This window comes from the organism of the source record quoted next, unplaced genomic scaffold (genome assembly GCF_019419815.1).
Source record: "Pyrus x bretschneideri cultivar Hongxiangsu unplaced genomic scaffold, Pyrus_bretschneideri_v1 Contig58, whole genome shotgun sequence".
NCBI classification, from domain to species: domain Eukaryota; kingdom Viridiplantae; phylum Streptophyta; class Magnoliopsida; order Rosales; family Rosaceae; genus Pyrus; species Pyrus x bretschneideri.
The window spans coordinates 464,399-482,212 of NW_025999796.1; the positions used below are offsets into that span (position 1 = coordinate 464,399).

The 17,814-nt window shown below is 35.6% G+C and overlaps 2 protein-coding genes across 2 annotated transcripts; both read right to left on the bottom strand.

Moving 5' to 3' along the window:
* Positions 1-9,210: 9,210 nt before the first annotated feature.
* On the bottom strand, positions 9,211-9,967 carry LOC103960777 (NDR1/HIN1-like protein 1). Its single transcript, XM_009373260.2, has 2 exons — positions 9,743-9,967; positions 9,211-9,606 (listed from the first exon to the last, which is right to left on the bottom strand). Exons 1-2 carry the CDS (start codon positions 9,965-9,967, stop codon positions 9,211-9,213), a joined length of 621 nt encoding a protein of 206 aa, XP_009371535.1.
* A 3,526-nt stretch (positions 9,968-13,493) lies between these two features.
* Positions 13,494-14,504, bottom strand: LOC103963679 (uncharacterized protein At1g08160). The gene has a single exon (XM_009376515.3). The coding sequence runs from the start codon at positions 14,389-14,391 to the stop codon at positions 13,681-13,683; it is 711 nt and encodes a 236-aa protein (XP_009374790.2). The 5' UTR covers positions 14,392-14,504; the 3' UTR covers positions 13,494-13,680.
* Between the last annotated feature and the right edge of the window lie 3,310 nt (positions 14,505-17,814).

A 17,814-nucleotide genomic window follows, 5' to 3' on the forward strand; every position in this document is an offset into this window, starting at 1 on the left:
AATCGTTTTAGGTCAGGGATTAGAAGGGATGCTAATCTACTCTAAACTGACTTAAAAACACAAAACAAAACTTAAAAACACTTAACTAGACTTATATGACTCAAAACAAACTAAAAAGACTCAAAACACACAAACTAAGTTAAATTGACTCGAAACGGACTCTAAGAAGTTATTTGGATGAATTTTAGACTATTATGACTCAAAACACTAAAATGGACAAATTTGAACACGTTTCTAACTAATCTAACACACTTGATTAAAGGGGAGATTGATTTGGACAAAATTGAAGTAAAAACAAACAGATTGTAAAGACTCTAAACAATTTGAACGAAATTGGGTGAAATATGGGTGAATGGCTAGTTAGAGGGTCATTCTCCACACATGATATATGCATATAAACCAATTTCCAGTTATTTTTCCTTTAGACTATGAATGACAACGCCCCAAATTAGTTGCATCGCACAACTAACCATCAGATTTTCCTTATTTCATTGAATTAGATGGAATACGCATCTAAACCAAATTATCTTTCTCAAGTTCCCCATATGAAACGCATGATAGAGATACATATCAAAAGTCATTAAGTTTTGTGAAAACCACAAGCATTGACAAGGCATTTATCACTATGAAACGCATGAGACTCATACCAAGGATTTACTTAACGCGATTGTGACTAGCAACCTCCACTACTTATGAATATAAGTGAATAACTATTACGTGAAACCCCCTTATACTCTAGCATCAAATTCATGCATGCAAATTACGTGTCGACCCCCAACCCACATACATAAACAAGTTTTAATAACTTAGATAAGCAAATCACATTCATGCCTTAAAAAACAATAACTGGACGTAATCAATTCATATAAAACATATAATCATGGCTTCGAATTCACCTCTAACTAAAAAGAAATTAGTTCCACATGTTCTCAAAACAAAGATAACTAAACTTAAACATTAAAAACAAAGATAGAATACACCTAGAAACACTCCAAGTGGCTCCTCATTCCTTCCTTGCTGTCAACAATGGGGATTTGTGTGAATACAGGCTCTTGAGGTGCGGTGGATGGTGTGGTGTGAATTTGTGGTAGAGGGTGGTGGTTTTTGAGTGTTGTGGCATCATGTATTTATAGGGTGAAGGGGAGGCATGAAATTGGGCTGAAAATGAGAGGAATTAGGACTCCAAATCACCAAAGAACAATGATACTTTCAATCAGATTCCAAGGAGGATAAGGAATGGTCCTTGTGGCAGATTCTAGAACTTCTAGAAGGGTTACATGTTGCATAAACTTAATGCACGAAAATAGGGCTTCTAGAACTTGATATTTAGGTGATTTAATGTGAAAATGAGTCCTCTTTGAAGTTCGAATTAAGGTAGGAAAAGATTAGGATAGGATAAGATAAGATAAGGTTGGCTAAGGTTTGGATAAGATAAGGAAATTTGGATAATATTCCTTCTTTGTAGCTGATTCCTTATCTTCAAAGTCTTCAATTTAATTCTTTTAGATCTTAATCACATTCCTAGCCTCTCTTGATCTTCAAGTTCGTCCATCCACCTTGCTCCATGCATGTGCAATCCATTCCAAGCCCAAAACTGCTTTAAAATGCTTCAAAATGTACTTTCTTGCCAACTTTGTCAATTGAACCTAAAAACACACGAAAATAGCTTAAAACACTCTAACAAGTAGAAATTAGCTATGTAAATGCAAGAAAACAAGCTAACTAAGTCGCATAAATTTGCTCCTATCAATTGGCGGTCCAAAAATTGACAAAAAACATATACTACTGTTGGATTTTAAGCAAAATCTGACAGAAAATGGATGCAGTGGCAGATATAATAAGCGACAGAATTGGTTGCGTCAGGAAATAAATTTTCTAACAGAAAATACTCTAAAAATGACAGAACATTTATAATAAATAAATAAGAGAATTTTTGTCGGATAAAACTGACAGAAAATACATAAACCACCAGGACTTCTGTCGGATATAACAGACATAGAATTTATTATAAGAATAAATAAAAGCATTCTTGTCGGATAAAACCGACAGAAAATATATTAATAATAAAAAAAAATATTTCTGCATTTTCCATATCCCCTGCATTCACCATCTGAAACCTCGTCGGAGCTTAATCTCGAAAACCTCAGGGCCCTTCAATTCTTAGGCAAGGGAGCAATGGTGCTAATGCCCTTAATATCAACAAGTACGCAATGATGTTAGTGAGTATCATGTAAAGCTACCAACCTTTTGTCATGGAGTTTTCAGTATAAGAGCCTAACTAGTACCTTGTTTTTTGCAGTTTAAGATTACTACTTCACAAGACAATACCTTCAGAGCTGAATAAACCGGCATCACATATGCAAACTCTGGAACACGAAGATCTTTCAGCCTCGTGTGTTTTTATTAAGGGTGTGTTAGAAGAAAGTCTTGCTAAGCTTGAGAAAGAGGAGCTAGATTCTGATAATTTTGTGAGATGGGAACTTGGAGCTTGTTGGATATAACACTTGCAAGACCAAAAGAATTCAGACAAAGATAAAAAACCATCAAACGAGAAGGCTAAAAATGAGTTGAAGGTTAAAGGACTTGGGACACCTCTTAAATCCCTTAAGAACAGCAAGAAAAAAAATCAGATGGAGGCAATACCAAGCTGCAATCTGAAAACTCAAAGTCTCATGCAGATGGTGTTGTTGCGGAAGCTGAAGATAACATATACCCTTCTGTGGAATCAAAGCTTTAGACTAGTGCCAAAGAAAATGAGTTTGTGTTGACAAAGAAAATGAGGAGAGGAGAAAAGGGGGAAGGGAGAAGCACCGGCGCAAGAAAGAGATGGAGGGGTTATATTGTGGAAATTTTTCATTACTGTCGGTTAAAACCGATAGAAACATTTTTTTAAAATAAAAACCGACAGAAACTTTTCATTAATGTCGGTTATAATTGATAGAAACAAAATGGCAGCAAAAATCCCCCCAAAATTCCGTTTGAAAATTTTAAATTTTCCCCCAAAATTTTAAATTCCGCCCCCCCTAAATTTTGTTACGATTTAAAAAAAATAAAATAATAATTGTTGGGTTTAATAAATGAATAAATAATATGTATTTAAATAGAATATGTTTTTGAAAATTAAATAAATAATTTTTTGGTTTAATAGATAATTTTTACACTTTTGGTTTAATAGATAATGTTTCACATTTCGGCCCGGGTGGGACCGCTTCCCGGGCCCGCTCCACCACCTTAGCACGATATTGTCCGCTTTGAGCCCTGATCACGCCCTCACGGTTTTGTTTCTGGGAACTCACACGAGAACTTCCTGATGGGTCACCCATCCTGGGAGTGCTCTCGCGCGCTACTCGCTTAACTTCGGAGTTCCTACGGAACCCGAAGTCAGTGAGCTCCCAAAAGGCCTCGTGCTAGGTAGGGATGAGAATATACATTTAAGGATCACTTCCCTGGGCGATGTGGGATGTCACATAATGATCCATGTAAAATATGCGATAAAGAAACAAAAACAGAATTGTACAATGAAAATGTCATCGCACAAACTAAATATTGTCTAATCAATACTTGAAAAACATAAATAAAAATTTAGCACAAATTAATTTTCCCACTTCAAATTTTAGGCAAATTTATGCATTCTGCAAAATTAGTTTTCATGATCTAACCGTCAAACTTGTTTGTAGATACTACAAGATCGCATACGTAAAAAATCATAAAAAAACAAATATTTAGAGATTACGTAATGGAATAAAAGTTTTCGACAGTTATAAATGAAAATTTACAATTTAACAGTTATTTTAGCTTCGATTTTAATGATTTCTTACAACTATACTCCTCGACCCTATAAGAATGTAATCAATAAATTTGATCTTCAATTTAAAATATTTACACTAGTGGATACCACAAAATCTTATTTTATACTTGATGGAAGTATAACATTAACTCTAAGTGTTTGTTTAACCTATTGTTTTGATGCGATACGCATTCTACGAAGCAAAAAACAAACATTAAGAGATTAGGTAAAAGAACAAAAGTTTTTGATAGTTCTAAAAGAAAAATCACAGTTTAACCGTTACTTTAGCTCCGATTTTGATGATTTTTTACAGCTACACTCCTCGACCCTATAAGAAATCATTGAAGGAATTCGATCTTCAATTTAAAATATTTACACTAGTAGATACCACAAAATCTTATTTTATACTTGATGAGGAAGTATAACATTAAGTGTTTCTTTAATCTACCGTTTTGACTCAATATGCATTCTACGAAACTTTTTTCAATGATCCAACCGTCAAATTTATTTGTACATACTCCGAGATTGCATACATAAAAAATTGTAAAAAACAAGCATTCAGAGATTACGTAACAAAACAAAAGTTTTCGACGGTTATAAACGAAAATTCACAATTTAACGGTTAGTTTAGCTCCAATTTTAATGATTTTTTTTACAGCTACACTCCTCGACCCTATAAGAATGCAATGAATAAATTTGATCTTCAATTTAAAATATTTACACTAGTGGAAACCACAAAAATCTTATTTTATACTTAATGGAAGTATAACATTAACTCTTAAGTGTTTGTTTAATCTACTGTTTTGACGCAATATGCATTCTAAGAAACTTTTTTTAATGATCCAACCGTCAAATGTGTTTGTACACACTCCGGGATTGTATACATAAAAAATCGTAAAAAACAAACATTCAGAGATTACGTAACGGAACAAAAGTTTTCGATGGTTATAAACGAAAAATCACAATTTAACGGTTATTTTAGCTCCGATTTTGATGATTTTTTATAGCTACACTCCTCGACCCTATAAAAATGCATTGAACAAATTCGATCTTCAATTTAAAATATTTACTCTATTGGATACCACAAAATCTTATTTTATACTTGATGGGGAAGTATAACATTAACTCTAAGTGTTTGTTTAATCTACTGTTTTGATGCGATACCCATTCTACAAAACTTTTTTCAACGATTCAACAGTCAAACTTGTTTGTACACACTCCGAGATCACTTAGGTAAAAAATCATAAAAAACAGACATTCAGAGATTAGGTAACGGAGCAAGAGTTTTCGATGGTTATAAACGAAAAATCATAATTTAACGGTTATTTTAACTCCAATTTTGTTGATTTTTTACAGCTACACTCTTCGACCCTAAAAGAATGTAATGATTGAATTTGGTCTTCAATTTAAAATATTTACACTAGTGGATAAATTTTATTTTATACTTAATGGAAGTATAACATTAACTCTTAAGTGTTTGTTAAATTTATCAATTTGATAGGATATGCATTCTACGAAATTAGTTTCAACGATCTAACGGCCAAATATGTTTGTATATACTCCGAGATAGCATGTGTAAAAAATCGCAAAAAAAAAACATTAAGAGATTATTCTGGCGGCCGTCCAAAATTTTGCTTTGTTCGTGTCATATATATCCAATAGGGTCATGAGTGAAAAAATATATTCAAAACATGTGTTTATTTATTTATTTATAATCAATATAACATTTTAAAATAATAAAATCAAACATGATAGAGTACACCAAATGTTCATGTATGATTATGTGCCAAACAATATGCTTTGTGACGCATTGAAAAAAAAATTGTTTGAATTTCTTTGTATCTTGTTGCTTGCCTATGAGGGAGCATAATCCTTATTACAAAAATGATAGAGCTTCAGATTGTAGTCTGTTGTTATTATTCTTTCAGAAAATTTATGGTTTGTGGGAATTGGGTTCATTAGACTTTAGGGTCATGAGTAAAAAAAATATATTTAAAATATGTGTTTATTTATTTATTTTAATCAATATAACATTTTAAATAATAAATTTTCATTTCTATCGGTTATAACCGCTAGAATACTAAAATAATAACCACCAGAAGGTAAAATAATAAAATAGTCAATTTCTATTTGTTATAACCGCCACCATTAACTTAAAAACCGCCAGGATCTGTAAAAAGTATTTTAAAAAAAGGATTCAAAAATACTATCGGTTATAACCGACATGAGCTTTTTGATATCCGCCACTAAATATCCGCCAGAAATTTATGTCGGATATAACTGACAGGATTTTTCTAATATCAGCCACTAATTAAATGATGTGTCAGATATAATTTATCCGACATGATTTTTCTAATATACGCCACCATCATCCGCCACCTAAAGCTAATATTGTAGTAGTGGATATTTAGTTGTCTTAGAAAATCACTAGTGTATGTGATCATGTTGTAAATCATAGGTGTTGATGTAGGAAGTAGGTTGGACGATGATGTGACTGAATCATGTAGCAGTGGTACATGGATGGTCCTACTTGATATATCCGCGATAGGGGGCCATACGTATTTCAGGGGTGACATGCTTGGTATATTTGCAATGGGTGATCACTGCTTGCACGATTAGACTATGCATATGGTTCTGCTTAGTATATCCACAATGGGGGGCCACACACATTCTAAGAGTGATCATGCTTGGTATATATGCGATAGGTGATCACTACCTAGAGCTATAGGATACAGTCCTGCTTGGTATATCCACGATAAGGGTGTACATATGTTAGGGTGATCATGCTTGGTATATCCACGATGGGTGATCATTGCCTACGTTATTAGACGACTGTGCCTATGATTCTGCTTGGTTTATCTGCAATGGGAACCATACGCATTCTAGGAGTGATCATGCTTGGTATATTCGCAATGGGTGATCATTACCTAGAGTTAGGATATGGTTTTGGTCAGTATATCCATAATGGGGGACCATACGTATTTCAGGGGTGATCATGCTTGGTATATCCGTGATGGGTGATCACTGCTTACTTAGGGTTAAGAGGATTAGTTCTACTTGGTACGTTTCGATAGGCGACCATATTTTAGTTAGATTTTGTTGAGTGGTCCAGAATCATATTCTATTCGAGATTCCGTTGAGTTAGTTTGGAGCTAGATTTTTAGGAATCATTAAGGTTCCTCTGTGTCACTCTAGCACTAATTCTCTACATGTTTATTAATGAAATATTTGAGAACCTTTGTGTTTTGAATTAGAAAGGCCGATGAATGTGTAGGTGACTCATTCAGGATTTTTGGCTAAATTATTTATCAGTTTATCAATTATGGTTTATGATTGATTTATATTTTGTTGATAAATATGGTTAAAGGTCAATATCATGCATCGTTGGTTCATTAAAATATTGTATGTTATCGTAGTGGAATTGTGCTAGAAAATGTTATGATATATGTGAATGAAAAACCTTGGTTGATATATGGGTTTGTTATATAGCCTGGAATTGAGTGAGCATGCATGTTGAATTCGTTTGAGTAATTCTGAAGCTAAATGATTTTCTACTATATAGTACTATTAGAAATCTCAGATTTTAATGAATGGTGAACTACGAAAGGCTTGATCCCGTTTGAAGGTACATAGGCAGTCTAACGAGGAGTTTAGATGCAGCCATGAAGTATACAAAAAATTACTATGCAATTGGACCTTGAGTGGTGTTTTGTCCATGTCTTGGAGGTGGGGCATCATAGATGTACAGGTACATGGTGACGTCAAGTGTCAATCCTGGACGTATGTCGAGTTCGGGGCATGACAATACAAACAAGTTTAACGGTTGGATCATTGAAATTAGCCTTGTAAACTGCCTATCTTGTCAAAACAATAGATTCAACAAACACTTAGAGTTTATTCTATACTTCCATTAAGTAGAACGTAAGTGTTTATTCAACAAACACTAGTGTAAATATATGAACTGATGATTAGGTTCTTTCATTATTTCCTTCTAGGATCCAGGAGTGTAATTGTCAAAAAAATCATCAAAATTAGAGCTTAAATAATCATTAAATCCTGATTTTCTGTTTCTAACCGTCAAAGGGTTTCGTCTTGTTGACTAATCCTCCAAAATTTGTTTTAGTATTTTTGGCGTATGTGATTTCAGAGTATATACAAACAAGTTTGACGATTGAATTGTTAAAATTAATTATGCAAACTATGAAAATCATCGAAGGAGTTGAATATACCAAAATATCTGTAACCTTTGCATGACAAAATAGTATATTTTACCCTGCGGAATGTAAACCCTAAACCCTAAACCACAAATCATAAATACTTATGTGTGACAAACCTTGAATTGTTCGTCGAGCAAAGGGTACCATATCACGTGCCAATTTTTTTCCCTTGGAGCGAAAACTTCACGCAACGAAGGACCCTTTGCCCATCAAACGGCATTCATGGGGCAAAGGCCTCTAAAGAAACCGAAACGTTAACCATTTTTGTCCGACGAACGTTTGTATTTCTTTGGGTAAAGTCCAATTGACCGACCAATTCCCATTCGTTGGGCAAAGTTTCATCGGGCAAATGGTAGTATCTAGTTGTGATCGATGTATATATATGTTTCTGATAATCGATCACGAAGGACAGCAGGCATGCCTCTGCAGTAATCTAGGGTTTTCGAATTCTGGTTTCTTTACTACTGGAAAACCGATAAGCATGCGGTTCTTTTGAACTATTTTTCCTTCCTGACTGATTGTTGTAAAATGTATAATGCCTATTTTGAATTTCAATTATAGATTAGCAAAAATCCTTTCAAGGTTCCAAAGTTCATCGTTCTTTGACTTCTTGGATGACAAAAAAGAAAGGATTTTACCTTGTAACTGTGTCAAAAATACTCAAAACCATTAGGAATGTGGCTGCCAATTTGTGTACACTTTTCATGCAACACGATCCAAACACATGCTTCGGGAAAGCAGGATATGATGATACAACAATTTCTACTTCTTTTATACTGGATTTTAGAATAAAGTGCCTTGGTCTCCTTGGACGCAAGGGAGATTCTATTTGAATAAGTACTGAACTCTACATGAATTATGAGAGATGATAACGTAACTATGACACAAATTGGCCAGCGCAGTCAATCCTGTCATAATCTCTGATGACCTTTGTCGCCATAGTATATAGGCAGAAAATTTCAAAAGGCAACGGTAAAAATAAATGTTGCCACCACAAGATTCAGGAGACAGAAAACCATCTATGTAAATGTAATGATCTCATGGATGTTCTTGTTCCTTGAGTACCTTAATATATAAGACCAAAGAATATCCTTCAAAGTCACCAAAAAAAAAGAGGAAGGGAATCCTATCTTCCCTAAAGAAAACACGAACAAAATTGAAAAAAAAAAAAAAAAAACCGTAGCTAAGAGAGAAATCAATTGAGAGTTATAGACCAATTTCCACAATGCAAGGATCCGTCGGCATACCCTTGATGATCATATCACCAAACTTGATATTCCCCGTGCACAGCACGTTCAAGTGATAATTGCCGGAAATCCAAGTGCCCACCTTCCACCTCACCTTCCCGTCAAGCTTGATTTTTATCATCACCGTCCCAGCATTCAGATCTTGTGCAAAGGCCTCCCCGGACAATGGAGATATCGGCACGCTATCGCCATTCAAAAGCGGCGACCACACCACAGGCTCTTTGTGCCCTTGGTACGTTCCAGGCAAGAGAGATGCCAACGTGATCTGCTGGTCTCGGTACACGGCGTAGATGTCCATGCCGGATTGGTACGCTATGCCAACCCTAGAATTAGGGTTTGTAGAGGAGAGTGTCACCTACAAGAGCGAAGCCAAAAGGTTGAGCTTATACAAGATGAAGAAAGAATTATTAGATAAATTTAAGAAGAGTAATATTATTTGAACACACAAAACCGACACGCTTACTGAAAATAGAGTTATAAATACAACTCACCTGCATCTTGGTGGTGAGAGCGAAGGGTGGTGCGGTGGAGGCGTTGAAGTTGTAAACAGTCATGTCTTGGAGAATGAAGCTTGGCCGGCAGGGCCTGAGAATGAGGTAAACAAGCAAGACTACGATGGCGAAGAGGACAACAAAGATACCGGTGCCCCAAGCGAGGTAGATGTAGAGCTGGTGGCGGCTGCCACTGCTGTTGCCCGCGGTGTTTGTTTCACTCATTCTGGGAAGTTGGATCCTGGGTGGTGAAGGGAGTGAAGGAAGCGAAGGGACGGATATGATCTCTAGGTGAAGGAAGAAGTTGAAGTTGCACTAAACGTATGCACACGTACGGACTTCTGTGAGATAATTTACCAAGAGGGAGTTTGACAAAGGGGCCAGTTTGCAATGTATATAGAAAAACAAAGTTAGAGAGGACAAAATATATTTTGAGCAGTACTAAAAAATAATTTAATTTTTTACCAAAAAAGAAAATAATTAAATAATTTGATCACCGCGAAAAGTTTGGATGGAATCCCATACACTAATGGTGGTATAATCGCTTAAATATATTACACTGTAATGAATCTAATGATTGTATACAAGGGAAGAGAAAATATCTGATGGCCAAACTAATCTTAATCCTGTATTAATAAAAATTATAATTCCATGTATTCCGATGATAAATGTAAAGAATGCAAGAGTGGAATAAAAGTGGAAGTACAAGTATTTATCTACTCAACGTATATATGTGGATGGATGTAAATAATTTAAAATATATGTACATATTTGGCACTCTGAAATTCAAAATTCAGTAAAATGTGTAGCTTGCATTAATTTTAGTCAAAAAAATTATGAATTAACATAGTTAAATAATTTTAAAAACAACCTATGTATTGATTCCTTACTAAGAAAACAAAAGCTATTTCACCTTCTTTTCTCCATGCTATATATGTTTCTCTCTCGTGCGATTATATATGCATGCCAATCGTTATACATCAAATTAATTAAACAACACTTTTCGGTAATAACAAATTTATAAAGTTCACTAACCAGATTTCAGATCATCTCCATGTCGTTGAGCAATGGTTTGATGGATCAAGCTTTTTCGGAATACGCAGATGTATAGGAAAGCTCTCAAACTAAATGGTAAACCTAATTGTACAACTTTAGGTAAATTTATAGTTGCTTTGTCAACTTTTGTTACGTACGAAATTTAATTGGCCTTAGATATTGTTAACGCGTGGAAACAAATAAAAAAAAGATACCCTAAAAAATAAAAGAAAAATCAACACCGTATATAAGAAAAGACAAAATGAAGTAATTGAATGAGTATTGGTGAAGAAGTAATACCTTCCTTGGTACAAAAACATCTAATTGTGGACATTTAAATTATTGATATGATCTACAAGAGCCATATTTGCCTACTTTTTTTGTTGCAAAAGAGTTGGATGCGTTTTAATTGGGGTTTATTTTCACAATTCTTCCCTTTTTGGAGTTGGATTCTCTTTGTATATAAACAAGTATCTTGCTACCATAAAAAATAACATCACACAATTTTGACCATATTATCATTATATTTCTTTTGTTTTTTTTGTCACCGTCACCGTAATTCATTGTGGTACACTATGTACCTATTAAGGAAATTAGTGTTCTAAATCCCCCATATACAGGAGATGAAAATTTGGAGATGTAGAATCCCTCATATTACCCTCTTGCCACATAGTACGGTCTAGTGGTATTCTTCTTCACTTATCATAGGTTCGATCCTCATTAAAGGTGATTTGAACCACATTATTACTAGCTCATTGTGAGGCTAAGCCTACCCCCACCCTCTTATTGCAGATCATATCATTTGTTCAAAATAAATAAATAAATAAATATAGAGTACCCTTTTTGAAGTTTGTACATCTTCTTAAGATGAATGTAAAATTGCTATTGTTTTTCATAAAAAAATAACTACATCATATAAATTACACTAAATTCATCTAAACAATAAAAAGGGGATATGAATATGGGTGTAGAGGGTGTTGACATTGCTCTAGCTAACTTGGCAAAACGAGGTCGGACATAATAAGAAAATAGATATAGTTGTACCAATTTTTATATGTAAGTTAAAACAGTGAAAGGTCTTAGGTTCGAATCTCGTAAATGGCAAGTTCGATACCAAATTAGGTTACATATTGTGTGGCTTAGCTGAAGTCTCCCTCTCCTTAGTGTAAACTATATCGCTATAATAATAATAATACTACTAACAAACAAATAGTGGGGGTGTTCTCGAAAATCCGTTGGGTTTGGTGGTTATTGGGGAGGCAGATTATTTGCCTTTCCACTTCCCGGGGTGTTCCCGAAAATCCGTTGGGTTTGGGTGGTTATAGGTGGTTATAGGGAAGGTAGATTATCTGCCTTTCCACTTCCCGTGCCCTCCCGTACCCTATTGTTTTTTTTTCTTATCACAGTTAAACCACGTCAACATTTTATATTGTTTTTTTTTATAAAGATAATGAGACAAAAAAGAATAGTAATATAAAATGTTGACGTGGTTTACTCGTAACCACACAAACAGAAGGACACGGAAAATGGGAGGGTAGAGAATCTGCCTCCTGTTATTGGAACACTTCTATGATGGATTTACTATTGAAAGACGTACTGGCGCAGCGTAAGAAAAAGGGTATCAAACAATAACCTTAGCACATAAGATGCTTGGAATCTGCTAGGGAATGAGAATGATAAATCTCAAAGTTTGGTTTTTTATTTTATTTGATTTTAATTTTTTTTTTTTTTTGAGTTGAAACGATAGCTTTATTGAAGTAATTAAACAATAACAATCATCAAATAGGGCATCACAAATCAGGTCCAAGGGATCACTTAATAAACAAAAAATTCTTCCACTAAAAATAAGGCCATCCTATTAAACGATGAAATTTGGACCAAAAATTCTATATATCGTAGCTAAGTTGGGAGTTAGACACATGACGTCATTCTGCTAGAAACAGCAAGTCTGTCACAAAACAAATGCCAAAGTCTAAATCTGCGCAAATCATGGATTTAATCTTCAATTCAATCGTCATTTAATCTACACCGCGTACAATCTTATAACGTGTGTATCGAATCGTAATAGAAGTAGGAGGTATTCAATAGAAGAGTTGAGATGAGGAGAAGATAATCAGATTCTCATGATTTCATGTTTTAGATAGATTCTATTCTTTACAGAAAAGAAATAAAATTACACGCGACAGACTGCAAAGTAGGGGAAAGCATTTGCAAAAGGTCACTTCTTTGGTCGTGGGGAAGATTCAAAAACGGAAATTCCCAAATGGAAAAAAGGTGTGATATCCAGACATCCCATTTTACTTATCATACACCCTTCTATTTTTCGACCGTTGGATTGAATGAATTGAAGAAGATCAACAGACAGAAATTAAAAAAAAGTGTGTGAAAAGTAATTTGGGATGTATAAATAGCATTATTCCAATGGGAAAAGAGTGGAAAATGAAATGACCAGAAACAAAGTAAAGAATCTAACTTGCAGGTTTGTCATCAAAATCAAGTTTCTGAAATTTTTCTGCATTTCTTGCCGGGTAATGCTAGAGAGACTATTTTTAAATCATATTTTGTAAAATATACAACACGATTGTTGATGATCATACTATTACTTAAGTGTTTAATTGATGTGCTTATTTTCTATTTGTGAATTTTCAGACGTAACATTCAATACTACGTGCTCAATGCTACGTACTATTTAAGAAACAACGAAATTTGAAGCTGATAAGCAAAAACAAGAAAAGAATTGAAGTTAAAACATATACAGCAGCTGAACGTAAACTCATATACTCATCTTAGTAATCGTACAACACCACGTTTCTAGATTCTAAATTTTAGACAATTCCAAAGACTTTAATCTGAAAAACGTGAGAGATGGAAATACCATTAACACCAATCGCAGTCCTCCGTTTTCAAACAGCAACCTGGCAATCTCTTGATCCACCAGCCAGCTTACCCGACCCGCTATTGGAAGACACCGAAACCGCCACATCACGGCACAAAACCCTCAGCAGCCGCCGCCTCAGCCTCCACCCGCCATTCCGAAACTGGACCCTCGCCAAAACCTTCACGTTAAAGCTCACCGTCCCGCGTCCCCTGTCCACCTCTATCCCGCGAACCACGGGGGCGTCCACGAACGAATTCGCCGCCGAGAAAGTGGCGTTCACGAAATTGCGATCCTTCGTCCCCTGAGCGAACGGCTGAACACGAGTCTCCGATATGAAGCCGTTCCGGTAGAAAATGGAAGAAACGACCTCCTCGTATCGGATGCTGAGCTTCTTGTTGGGGTTGTAGACGGAGAAGCCGACGGACCACGTGCCGCTCAGGGACTGGGAGGAGGAGGAGACGTTGAAGTTGGTGAGTGAGAGAGAGTCGACTCGGAAGTCGGGGACCTTGGGGCGGAGGACGAGCCAAATCACAAGCATGATGCAGCCGACGATGACGAAGAGGGCGATCATGGCGCCGACGAAGCGGCGGATGAAGGTGGCGCGTGCGGCATAGGCGTTGGAGTAGGGACCTTGAGGTTGGGCGTAGGTGGGGTAGCTGGAGTAGGGGTGGCCGCCGTTAGGCTGGGCGTAGGGCGTGGCTGGGTAGCCGGTGACGGGCCTAGAAGGGTCGGTCATTAGGGTTTGAAGATTTGTGGGGGATTTGGGATTTTGGGGGTTTATCACCTGTATTGTATCAATTTTGTGGGGAAGAGAACGGAAGAGAGTCCTCTGCCGCCGGTGTTTATAAAGTATAGTAATTTAGTTAAGTAAAGAATATGAGATTATTCGAGAGCAAAGCTTGACACATGTCCACTTCTGCCAAATAGCCGATGTGGCTGCTCAGCAGTTTGACACCTATCCACTTCTTTTTTCTTTTCTGAAAAATTATGCAATAAAAAAGAAAACAATATTAAAAACGATATCAATTTTTTTTTTTTTTTTGAAAAAGAGTACTATATTTCATTCAATGATTTGAAGAACTCAGCTCCAAAAAAGTCCTTGCAAAGTAGATCTAAAAAATATTACAATAAACATCACTAAGACTTCAAGTACCCGTCCAAGCTCATCAGGAACCACATGATTACACTGATCAATAAAATTGTTAACCTTTGTGTTGCAGCAAGATCATGTGAAAACAAAATCTCAAACCATAAATTAGGATAGGGAGTACGATGCCTATGAGTCTATCGCATCACCTAATCACTACCACGATCCTAGAACACCAAATGAGTAGTAGATCCAGCAAATTAAACAGCTCAATGCTTCACACATAGATCCAAAAGAGGTAGCACATCAAAATGTAAAAATTAAAATCAAGCACTCTCCTATAGAGAGCAATCAAATTAGCAAACTCTCCTATAGAGAAATCAACCAAACTTCAAGATAATTCTTGGGAATTATTAAATAGAAACAAAATAAAAGGAAAATCATGTCGCCACTCCACATCCTCTGGACATCTAAAAGCCATATCACTACATCGGCTAAACTAAAAGTGTCGTACTGACTAAACTCAACCCCAACGCAATTCGGCATCTTCAATGGCTTCCTGCTTCAACCTAATATCGAAGGTGATAATTGAATTCAAAACCTTGTGTTAACTGTATGCGTGGGTCAAAAGACGACGACTATGACGGTGACTATAAAGTTTCACATTACACCAAATAAAGTAAACAAAAAGTGAGAGGGAAGAGACGAAAAATGAATTTCAAGAAGATTGCCTCTGACTCCAAAGCCAAAGGCAGGAGCCAACGACAGAGAATTTTTCCTTTGGTTTTTAAACGTAATTTGCAAACCAAATGATGTGTCACCAATAAGAGATAATCACGTTAGCCGACACTTAATTAAAATTTCAATCATCGACAACCACATCATTTGGTTCGCAAATTTGGTTTAAAAAATTTGGTCTCCTTAGCATTGCCCTATTAAAAATAACTGTGTAAAATAGTAGAATAACTATTTTACAAAGCTTGGCTATGCCAACTGCGTTCAATTTGTCTAGTCATTTTCTCTTTTCTTTTCTGTTTGTCTCTTCTCTTCATAGATGTCGACTCCAAACAAAAGAAAAGCCAAGGGGTTTAAACCTAATCTGAATACCCAAGGTTTTTAAAAACCACCAACAATATCTTCTTCTTCACCCAAAAACCCTAGCCATTTGAATGTGGTCTCTGAAATCCTAATTCCAATTCCAATTCCAATTTCAATACGTCTTCTTCTTCTTCACTAGTAAAGGAGAAAGGGAATGGGACATGGTTGCTTTGGCTCACACCCTGCTTGGCATTTCATTTTGCTGTGGTCTTTGTCGGTCTGTTAATCTAAAGGACAATTACAAACTCTATGTTTGGGGTTTTCCAGAGCAATTACTCATTATGGAATCTCCATTTCTAGGGTTCCAACAAGGAAGAAGAAGAGTGGTAATCTCACTGGCCCTTGGGCACTGAATGCAGTTGACTCCCTCATCGTCATCCACAATGTTATGGCTCGCACCACTATCGAAATCCTCGTTACCTATCTTTTCTCTGGACAATCTAAAGGAATCGGCAAACCTTTTTAGAAAAGGTTATTCTAGCCTTTTATATGGTTATTTTTAATATTGCATAATTTTTAGAAAATGAGTGGACATGTGTCAAATTACTGAGAAGCCAGATTAGTTATTTAGCAGAATTTCTTGCTAAATGTTCAGCAGCCAAATTTTGTTCATTATTAGTAGGGCAATTAGGTTTTGAAATTTTTAATAACGAGTCATAAAAAAAGACATAACAATCACACAATGACGACAATGAGTCATCAATATGATCAATGTGTAGTCATTACTAAAAATTGATCATTTCTGCAATCAAATCTCAAAAACTGATCATTCCTACTAATTACCCTAAAATATATTCCTTTTTGTCTGAGTCATCAATATGATCAATATGTAGTTACTAAAACCTAATCATTTCTGCAATCAAATCTCAAAAACTAATCAGTTATACTAATTACCCTAAATTATGTTCCTTTTTATCTAAGTGTCAAGAACATCTTCATCTTATGTTAATTTTTCATAACAACACCTAAATCGTGGAATGTCATAGATTTTCAATAATTTAGCGAAAAAAAAGGACTCCAAAAAGGAAAAACTTCAATCAGGGCATCCTAGATTAAATCCGAAGGTTCCTCAAACAAAAATGACTCCAAAGAAAGAAAAAAAAAAAAACGCGGTCAACTTAGTCAATCTAATGGATGTCATATCAACGAATCTTTGGTTGTGAATAGCATGAGAACACATCCAGGACCCCAAAACCAAAAGAACTTCAGTTTTGGCAACCAAAAATTCAATTACTTCATAATCCGCCTCATGGGAGACTCTATGCACAAATCGCCAACGAAACTAATAAGAGAACAATCTTTACAAATGAGCAGTCCCGACTCCTAAGAGAAACTATAAAAGAAACAAATAATGACAACTACAAAAGGACTATGCGGTCATGAAAACCAGCAACGAAGCTACTAGTTCATCATAATAAATCGCGCCAACACCACCATGAGACATGAACAAAAGACGCAAGCTCCAAAGGGCTAACCGAACATAAACAAGAGCCACACTATAATCTAGAATACCCACCTCACAGAATTTCAACCTCATATTTTTCCAAACCCACAATACCCAAAAAAACCAAGAAGGGAGAACCTTTGGAGAAGGATCAGATTGAAAAAATAAACAAATAAATAAAAGGAAAAAAAAGAAATAAAAAGTGATGGAGAACTCAAATCTAAGCAAGCTTAGACACAAACTTAATCAGCTCAAATAGGACTATTATTGATCACAGTTGTAACGACCCGTTCCCAATTTTACAGTTTATATAATTTTAATAAGTGAATTTATGAAAATGCCCTTTGAGGCAAAGTGTTGACTTTTGTTGACTACCTTGTCGTGTCACGTAACACTCGTTTTCTTGGCATATCCTCATAGTACTCGTCACTACAAACGCGTGGAAGCAAACAGAACGTGATTTGGCGTTATAATGAATGAGATATTAACGTTTAAAGTCGGGGGCATTTTAGTAAATTGATTATTTTCTA

Excerpts from the sequence above, each read along its gene's own strand:
- LOC103963679 (XM_009376515.3), bottom strand. The coding sequence starts at position 14,391 with ATGACCGACCCTTCTAGGCCCGTCACCGGCTACCCAGCCACGCCCTAC.
- LOC103960777 (XM_009373260.2), bottom strand. The coding sequence starts at position 9,967 with ATGAGTGAAACAAACACCGCGGGCAACAGCAGTGGCAGCCGCCACCAG. Across the intron at positions 9,607-9,742 it reads CTCTCACCACCAAGATGCAG|GTGACACTCTCCTCTACAAA; the intron begins GTGAGTTGTATT and ends TCGCTCTTGTAG.